Source organism: Hypomesus nipponensis, chromosome 9 (assembly GCF_054491055.1).
Source record: "Hypomesus nipponensis isolate SF chromosome 9, ASM5449105v1, whole genome shotgun sequence".
Classification (NCBI taxonomy): domain Eukaryota; kingdom Metazoa; phylum Chordata; class Actinopteri; order Osmeriformes; family Osmeridae; genus Hypomesus; species Hypomesus nipponensis.
In genome coordinates, this window is record NC_140369.1 from 23,530,090 (window position 1) to 23,539,283 (window position 9,194).

The following is a 9,194-nucleotide window of genomic DNA, read 5'->3' on the forward strand; positions in this document are numbered from 1 at the left end:
GAGTCTGATAGCTGAGCGGTGAGGTTATCGGGCTAGTAATCAAAAGGTTGCTGGATCATTTCCCCACTGTGCCAAATGACGTTGTATCCATGGGCAAGGCACTTCACCCTACTTGCCTCGGGGGGAATGTCTCTGTACTTACTGTAAGTCGTGTGTGTGTGTGTGTGTGTTGCTCAGTCAGCTTACCTTTACCACAGGGGTGCGGAGTTCCTCCAGGGTGTCTCTCCTGTGCTTCTCCACATGCATCTCCAGCCTGGTTTGGGGCCTGTCTGAGTCGGCCTCTCTCTTGACAGGGAGGTTGATGCAGTAGGGAGTGTCGTCTCCCTTCTTGGTGCCGCTAGCGAAGTGGACAGAGGGCTTCAAGTTGGCCATCAGCTTGCCAGCGACCATGCTGCAGAAGATGACAGATAGCTGTGGAATCTTTAGCAGGTTGGCTCTGTTCAGCTTCATGGTGGGTAAGAAGCTGGAGGCTTCCTCTCTCATGGACCAGGCTATTGCCCGGCAAAATGTGGTCTCCTCTTCTGGGTGGGTGAAACGCCGCAGGGTGTTTAAGAAGACACGGTTGCGTCTGTACCTCTCTGCCTCCCTCTGCACCAGGAGGTGAGTGTGCTCCACCAGTGCTTCATGAAAGTCCTGCTGCTCCTTGCGTTGGGCTGTGGGCCAGGGCCAACAGTGGTGCTCAAACACACCAGTCAGTACCTGCAAGGGGAAGGAATCTTTAAGTTATGTTTACCTTATTTTGCCTCCTTGTACACTTGCAGTTTGTTAAAAGACATCTAGTACAGAGTTCAAAAGACCAGTTCAAACCTTTTTGATTATTGACACCTGGACCAGAGGCTCGGCCTTCTGGCCAAGGGCTATGATAGGCTTCTCTTTGTGGTCCAGGGGTGTGGTCTTCAGCCATTGGTTCTCTGGTGTGGTTGGCAGAACCTCAGGACAATCCCCTGCCCATGGTTGGCCTGGAGGTACGAGGGGCCCAAAGCGACGGGCCGCTCTGATGGCCAACTTCTGGTCTCGAACCTGCTGAGGTATCGGTACAACGTCTAAGACAATCGGATGTATACACTGAAACAATAGAATAAGAGGTTTATCTACATGAATAGACCATATTCTCAATAGCAAAAGCTAAAAAAGTTGATCTTATCTTACCTTCGCTGAAGGCTTCTCCACACCTAGGTCAACCTTGGAGACGTCACCCTGGTCGGGTGTGACATCTTCAAAGAAGTCAGCCCGGGGGAACTGCCTATGAAAGGCAGCAAGGCTGCAGTCCAGGGCTAGGTGGTTCTCCATCAGAGTGCTGGCTGGACGCACCTTCCTCTCCTCCTCCTCCTCCTCCTCCTCCTCCTCCTCCTCCTCCTTCTCAGCACAAACAAGGTACCTGTGCTCCACCCACACCACATCTCTGTTGGAGAGGCGTGGCTTCAGTACCTTGCACCGGTAGTCCAGGACATCCTGGTCGGTCATCTTGGGAAAGGCCTGCTGGAACGTCGCCGTGTGACGAATCCATGTTCCGTACTGCTGGAACAGGGTCTTCTTCAGTGCCTCGGGAAGATGCTGAGAGAAGAGCTTGTCCTTCATGGCTTCCTCCACAGCCTTGGCTGTCTCTCCACAGGGGACGGGGACACCAGCAGGGCCGGCCTCATCAAGGGACTGGTACAGCCTCAGCACTCCCTCCATGACACACTGAGGGACGGCGGTCAGAACGGCAGGGTCTTTCAAACCTACCAGTTTCTTGACCTTGATGACGGTGCCAAACTTCTCCACCATGTCGCTCTGCAGTTGAAGCACGGTGCGCCTCATGTTGCAGAGGGGGGCAGGAAGCTTCTGGTCCACGGAGACACCGGGGACTCTCTCCAGGGTTGCCAGGGTGACAGCAGTCATCCTGATGGTCGTGGCGAGCAGTTCCTGCTGGCTCAGCTGCTTCACACCACGGCCATTCAGAGGGTGGAGCTTCAGGAGGAAGCTGACCAGGAAGTCCTCCACCAGCTTTCTGCTGATGAGGAACTTGGGAGGGAGAGGATGGGAGGCAGCCGCTCTCTGGCTGATCAGTCTCTCCTCCTGGTTGGCCGACAGCTGATCGGGGACCAGCTGGGCGATGCTCAGAGCCACCAGATGAACCAGGTAGCGAGACAAGATGTTGGAGCCGCTAGCCAGAGCTCTTGCCAGCACAGGCCTGGGGGCTAACACCTGCTCCAGCCTCTCCACAACCGCCTTGGCCACCTGGTGGGCAGCGGAGGACTGCAGGAGAGTGTTGGCCATCTGCTTCTCCTCGGTCACCTGGACCCAGGGGAAGCACCAGAGGCGTTCCTGGGTGTCGAGGACGAGAGAACTCGTCTGCGGACAGAGCCCTTGCTGGAAGGCCTGGTGGTTGACCTGGAGAAGCACCTGGGAGATGATGTGCTTGATGGTCTGGCTGTGCACCACAACCTGCCTGGGCATCCTCCTGGTCTGGGTCTCAGCTCTCCTCACCCTGGAGCCCATGTCAGAAAGGGCCCTCTGGAGGGTGGTGTGGGTGAGGTGCCCTGCGTCACCACTCATCAGAGTGGTGCAGGCTGGCAGCTGGAGAAACGTGAAGCATCAGCTTACATACCGAGACCTAAACAAGCCCACAGACCACTGTGATGGCAGTAGAGTGTATCAGAGATTAAAGCATGTGACTCTACCTGGCTGGAGAATGGAGAGGACTCGCTTGCCTGCATATGAAGCTCTCGTAGAACTCCCTGCTCAAGCTCTCTGAGCCTGTGGTAGGCCTTCACCTTCCACATCTGTGTGGACAAGAGCAGGCTGACTTGAGCATGAGCGATACAGCTTAGACTGCTCATGAATTGCTCATTTTTAAAGCAAAAAGGAATATTTTGAATGTCTCCTCATATCTGTAGTTAGTTAGTTAGTTAGTTGGTTAGCTAGTGAAAGGTAATATGTGCCTCACCAACTCCATGAAGTGGAGAGGGTTCCCTTCCACCATTTCCTGAAATCTGAACAACACAATGAATTTATTATCAGCACGTTAAGATGTATGAAAGAGAGAGAGAGAGTATGAGGGACTGTGTTTCAGTGTGTGTGTGTGTGTGTGTGTGTGTGAGAGCGTTTGTTTGTGAGTGTCATTGTCAATAATTCTTCAAAGTGGTGAAGGTGATCAGTGTGACTACCCACCTGTTCAGGAAGGCTGTCCTGGCATTGGCCAGGATCCATCCCCTCATGAGGTGGATACTGATGTCAGAGGGGATCCCCCCCTGCTCCTGAAGACTCAGGAACTCCCTGATGAGCTGTCGCTGGAGACAGAGCAATTATTAGCAGTGAAACCTCTGAGCTAGGACACACACCTCATTTGATTGGCTACTGTAGGTGCAGGCCAGTTGTATGGTGTGGTGAGTGTTGGGCCTACCTGCTCATCAAGGTAGGACTGCACCCAGAGGAGAGTGTGGTTGGACATGGAGTCCATGATCACTCTGAGGGAACATGGATACCACAGGAAATGAATTAGAACCAGGAGGATATGGAGGGTACTTGATTACTGCTGACCTTTATCAAGCAAAACAGCTCAACAGAGATGTGTTCACCACTTTCCAATCACATTTATAAAATCATCAACTTCTTCAAAGAGTAGAATCGACCCTTTACAAATATTTAAATACAATTAAAGTGCATACCTTGGAAGGATCTTTGAAGTAGAATATTGATATGAAATCAATAAGAGTGTGCAAGAATGCAACAAGATGTCGAGAGCTATACAAACAGTAGTAAATATGCAGGAGTATATCGCTGGTGTGTATCGCAGGTGACTGACACGATTGACTCATTTGACCAGATTTTCCTGACTGTGTTCTAATTCTGCAGTATGACATCACAATAGGTTGCTAAGAAATAAGTTGTGGTTACAAAATGCTCCTTTTCGGGCAACACTTTACAGTAACATTACATACCTTAAAACTTGCATTTATGCTCACATACATAAACTAATGATGCATGCTAATCACAAACTAATGAAGAGCATACCTTAACTATGACTTCATGTGAGAATGATGACCATCTTCATCCAAATCAAATCCTTTTATTGTAACTCCACCATATACCGCAGTTCCAGGCAACATAGCAGTATAACGATTACCCGAGATCATCATTTACACTTAACACAAGTTACACATCTGTGACACAACACAATATACAATATACAGGAGATAAACAAAAGTGGCGTGGTGACATGTAGCTGTCTGTATAGTCATTTGCCACTATGTTATGAGAGCAGTATAGAATGTGAACTCAGCCTGAGGCTGATAAATACGGCGCAGATATACGGTATATAGGTATGTATCATGAGCGTTCAACAGTTCAGAAGTTTGATTGCTTGGAGGAAGAACGTGTCATGTAATCGGCAGGTGCGGGTCCTGATGCTGCGATACCGCCAACCTGATGGTATACTATTTCTGCAGTGACAGAAGCCCATGGCTCGGGTGGCTGGAGTCTCTTATGATCCTCCAAACTTTTTCCACACACCGCCTGGCCGACATTTACACTTTGTCATTTAGCAGACGCTCTTATCCAGAGCAGTAAGTACAGGGACATTCCCCCGAGGCGAGTAGGTGCCTTGCCCAAGGACACAACGTCTATTCGCAAGGCCGGGAATCGAACCGGCAACCTTCTGATTAAAAGCCCGATTCCCTAACCGCTCAGCCATCTGACCCCCCATGTTCCTCATGGACGTGGACAGCAAGGAACTTGAAGATGTTGACGCTCTCCACCGATGCCCCATCGATGGTGATGTGTCCGTGTTCTCTGTCTTTTCTCCTGAAGTCCACGGCAAGCTCTTTGGTCTTACTGGTGTTGAGGGAGAGGATGTGCTCCTGACCAGTGTTGGGGGTAATGCGTTACAAAGTAACTCTTTACTGTAATCAGATTACATTTGTCTGTAACGCAGTAATGTAACGGTTGTAACAGTTACTAATACAAAAATGTCTTGCGTTACTTATATATATATATATATATACAGTATATATCCATATCGGGGGGAGAAAAAAACAACAGATCAAACCTCCCTTTACAGTCGGCCTACGTATGTTTGCGTAACAGTCGTCACTTGACTTGGCCCCAGAGTTCAAGAGGCGAAACAAGAATGGCAGAGGACGTCTTTTGAAACATGGAGGTAGGCATATTATTTTGTATTAGTTGCGCGAAAGGAAAAAAACTTAACAGTACCATGTACATTGTACGAATTTCGTTGTTATGTGCAATGACAATGAAAGGCATTCATTCATTCATTCATTTTTTCATTCAGGAGTTGTCATCTCAAATCAGTGCTGTGAGTTGGCTCAATAAAAATCAATTGTATCATCCAGAATGGTGACAAATATGTATGTGTGTGGCCAGAGAAATCCGATGGCATTTACTTTTCACGACAGATGATAATGAGACGATCAATAAGTGAATAAGTGCAATAGGAGTGTTATTGTGCTTTTAGGTGCTTAGGTTCAATTTGACTTCATTTTTAGGATTCTTGAATTGACTACACGTCAATTACATGTTCTCATATTTACAACAAGTATGTTTTGCCATATATAGCCGGGGTTTGAGTGGGAGGGTCAACTTTTCTTTCGGGTCCCTATGTGAAATGGTAAAAAACATGGGGGTCCACAAATGCCTCTATTGTCACGTGAACCTGTGATATTGTATGGAGTCTCTATATCCAGTGTATATTATTTCACTGGTATGGGTGAATTGTAGATAAATATGTACCACCATTTACACATGAAGAAACCCAATATGTCACGCTACACTAATACATTCAAATATTTCATTGAATCAAATAGAATATGAAAATAGAGATTGAAAAACAATTGTGCATTGAAGATTCTATCATATCTACAACAATTGTACACAGTTTCCTCCAACAGGAGACAATCTCCTTCATTGGGAAAGGGATTTTCAGATGTAAAGGACGTAAAGGAAGTAGAAGATTCACATAATATTATATTCACTACAACAACTGCATATGTTGTGCCATAGTAAAGGCATCTTTAGTGTATGTCAATGGTGTTTAGAATGATCCACGACAAGCGTAGATACTCTTCTCCGATATAGGAGATCATGTCCTTTACTTCCGCCTGAACAAGCAGCATAGCCAGGCTGTGCAGCAAAGCCAGGCCGTGCAGCTCTTCCTCTTCCTTCGGGGGTCTTTGGGAGAGTAGCCGAACGTCTTCCCCAGCTCCTGGAGCTCCGTGGGCAGGGCCCCGTTCTCGGTGTAGAGGTCGTGGAGGCGCTTCCCCCAGTACTCACGGTCCTGTCCAGAGACACAAGGGAGTCTGATAGCTGAGCGGTGAGGTTATCGGGCTAGTAATCAAAAGGTTGCTGGATCATTTCCCCACTGTGCCAAATGACGTTGTATCCATGGGCAAGGCACTTCACCCTACTTGCCTCGGGGGGAATGTCTCTGTACTTACTGTAAGTCGTGTGTGTGTGTGTGTGTTGCTCAGTCAGCTTACCTTTACCACAGGGGTGCGGAGTTCCTCCAGGGTGTCTCTCCTGTGCTTCTCCACATGCATCTCCAGCCTGGTTTGGGGCCTGTCTGAGTCGGCCTCTCTCTTGACAGGGAGGTTGATGCAGTAGGGAGTGTCGTCTCCCTTCTTGGTGCCGCTAGCAAAGTGGACAGAGGGCTTCAAGTTGGCCATCAGCTTGCCAGCGACCATGCTGCAGAAGATTACAGCTAGCTGTAAAAAATCCAGGAGTTGTCCGGGGAGCAAATGGCAATGGAAAACAAGGCATAATTCTCAAACGTTTCAAAGGTTCTGCTACGGCTCAGTGAAGGTCAACAGTAGTTAGTACTTGAGTTCGAGACAGGTCTGTACGGGGACTCTGATACCGGCCCACGACCGTGTATAAAAATAAATAAAAAATAGTATTATGCTGCAGCCTTCTGGAAATTTCCCGACGGCCAGTCCAATCCTAGTTCAAGATGAAAACCAAAAGGCAGATGCAGTCCAACAGAACTTGTACTCAAACAGTTATGGCAGCTTCTTTGCTGACCAATCAAATACGCTAAATCCAAATTGGCCTACATTGGGCCCGCACAGAACCTCTTAGTTATAATTTAAAATAATATGTATACAGGCTACTATTAACTCAACTAATAATCAGATCTATTATACGATTAGGTATAATAAAATAATTTGATTGGTTGACTGCTTGTTTCTTTTAATAAGCATGTAGTGTCTGTTTCTTTCACTGGGCATGTAGTTTATCGCAGTGACTGGCTGTGTGTAATATCTTAAAGCAAATGGTTGAGGAAATTGAGATTTGACTAAAAGAGTCAGAGGGATTTGTGAATTTACTTTGAATATTTGGTTTTGTGTTTCAAGCCTCTATAAATCCAAAATGTTGCAAATGTTATATGGTATGACAAACACATTTCAACATCTTCCCCTCCATCAGCATCCCCCAGCAGTCCAGAAACCCACGATCTCTTTGACTTTCCTCTGTGTAACATAAGGAGTGTGGAGCAGTGACCAGATATTTGGCCAAGTTGACCACGTGCTGGAAGCCAGACACGCCATTGGGCCCAACACAGACCTCGGATTGAGAGGGGAGGTTAAAAATACAAAAAGGTTGATTTAGACATGTATTCAGAGGACAATCAGTGGCTGCCTGGCTCAGAGAAAAAAATATAGCCTGTACTTAATTTGAGTCCTCAATGGCGGGTGCAGGGGCAGCGACCGGCATCCACCAGTGTCCAGAGCATCTGGAACATGAAAAATTTGCAACATGAAAATAAGCAGGACAAGGCCCGTGTGGGGTACAGCTACTCTAGACTGATAAGCTCACCTGTAAGGGAACATTCATTTTAATACTTGCTCCAGCCTGGTTTACGCATTTCAATGTGAAAGAAAGTTTGGCTCAATTATCTGTATACTCCCTGGCTTGGGGTAGTTTTCCAACAGTGTGACTCCATAGGCTTCCTGAGCCAATTGGTGGAGAGCGTGACGCTGATCTTTACGGCAACAGGACTAGGAGTTATACGCCCCTTCCAAGGGCTGCAGGACCATGGTCCTCGTTCCAACCTGTGACACTTTCAAACAGGTACACATGACAATGCAATGCACTTGCGCTGGATCCTTGGAAATGTACGTGAGAGCAACCACATCAATACAACTATTTTGTGTGACACAAGCGAGTAAAACCAATTAATCTGAATCTGTATCAGAAGGGGTTGTAATTGGCATGAAAGTTTGAACAGGAATACCTATTCAAGTCTAGTTTTGCTAGAGGTACAAACTCTAACTAACTAATACAAACGGGAAAGCTATGTAAAATAAATATAAAGTATAAAATAGGTATAATATACTGTATACAAATACAAAAATACAGAAATACAAATATGTAACATGGTGCAAATATGGCAAAGCGTCATTGTGCAGATAAAGGGCCCGATCTTGCACCAAGCGCAAATGACTTAGTCAACGACGCAAGTGTCATTCCTAGTTTGCACTCGACGCAAAGCCGACTTTTACCTCCACAGACGCACGTCGAAATGACCTTGCGCTCCCGTGGGCGCTTCAGCAAAAAACGTTTCACTGATCCCGTGGACGGTTCAGCGAAACGTGTTCAGGTGTTGTATCACCCGAGCTGATAGCCTATTCTGGATCAGAAGGCTGTGTTTTTCGACCTGATCTGTTTCGGGAGCTCATGTTGACCAGTAGACTATGCTTCAAAAAGCATTTATTTTCATTTCTTTAAAAAGCTCAAATCTAGCCTGCTGAAATAATGTTTGCCTTTGTCTTTAAGGTTACAGGTACAATAAAAACAATAATGGTTATGTTAACTAGAGAGGGTACCATTTCTGGGTAAATTGTAGGGTGTGCTTGCTTGCGTCGGTTGCAGGTGGGTCAGTCCCCTGAAGTTTTTCCCTTCTAGTTATATTTTCAAACATTTAGCCTACTCAGAACTACAGTGGCCCTGAAGCAGGAATGACAACAGTAAATAGGAAAACACAACGGCAAATCAAAAGCACAAAAACACCACCAAATCAAAAAACACAATGAAATTAACTTCTGACGGAAAAGGTCGGGTATATCAAGCAGAGGACTGACCCTCCTGATTGGACAGACGGAAGGTCTGTCTTTTAACAGGAAGGAGCGGTGAAAAACACGAACAGCACCTGCTGTCAACCTGTTTGAATGGTTTTCAACAGGACAGACAGCAGAACC

The 9,194-nt window shown here is 46.8% G+C and overlaps 2 protein-coding genes across 2 annotated transcripts; both read right to left on the reverse strand.

The window, feature by feature from the left end:
- Positions 1-801: 801 nt before the first annotated feature.
- LOC146273563 (uncharacterized) lies at positions 802-3,442 on the reverse strand. Its single transcript, XM_084706251.1, has 6 exons — positions 3,386-3,442; positions 3,154-3,272; positions 2,930-2,975; positions 2,664-2,765; positions 1,150-2,559; positions 802-1,065 (listed from the first exon to the last, which is right to left on the reverse strand). The coding sequence occupies exons 1-6, from the start codon at positions 3,440-3,442 to the stop codon at positions 802-804; spliced, it is 1,998 nt and encodes a 665-aa protein (XP_084562377.1).
- A 471-nt stretch (positions 3,443-3,913) lies between these two features.
- LOC146273564 (uncharacterized) lies at positions 3,914-9,194 on the reverse strand. The gene is made up of 2 exons (XM_084705524.1): positions 6,477-9,194; positions 3,914-6,274 (listed from the first exon to the last, which is right to left on the reverse strand). Exons 1-2 carry the CDS (start codon positions 6,678-6,680, stop codon positions 6,089-6,091), a joined length of 390 nt encoding a protein of 129 aa, XP_084561650.1. The 5' UTR covers positions 6,681-9,194; the 3' UTR covers positions 3,914-6,088.

What these genes read in the sequence shown, in the direction of transcription:
- LOC146273563 (XM_084706251.1), bottom strand. Translation starts at nt 3,442, where the DNA reads ATGGACTCCATGTCCAACCACACTCTCCTCTGGGTGCAGTCCTACCTT. An exon ending in CTCTCCACTTCATGGAGTTG is followed by an intron (nt 2,766 to 2,929) that starts GTGAGGCACATA and finishes TTGTCCACACAG; the next exon opens with ATGTGGAAGGTGAAGGCCTA. An exon ending in CCTCTCCATTCTCCAGCCAG is followed by an intron (nt 2,560 to 2,663) that starts GTAGAGTCACAT and finishes ACGTTTCTCCAG; the next exon opens with CTGCCAGCCTGCACCACTCT.
- LOC146273564 (XM_084705524.1), bottom strand. Translation starts at nt 6,680, where the DNA reads ATGGTCGCTGGCAAGCTGATGGCCAACTTGAAGCCCTCTGTCCACTTT. An exon ending in TCCGCACCCCTGTGGTAAAG is followed by an intron (nt 6,275 to 6,476) that starts GTAAGCTGACTG and finishes GTCTCTGGACAG; the next exon opens with GACCGTGAGTACTGGGGGAA.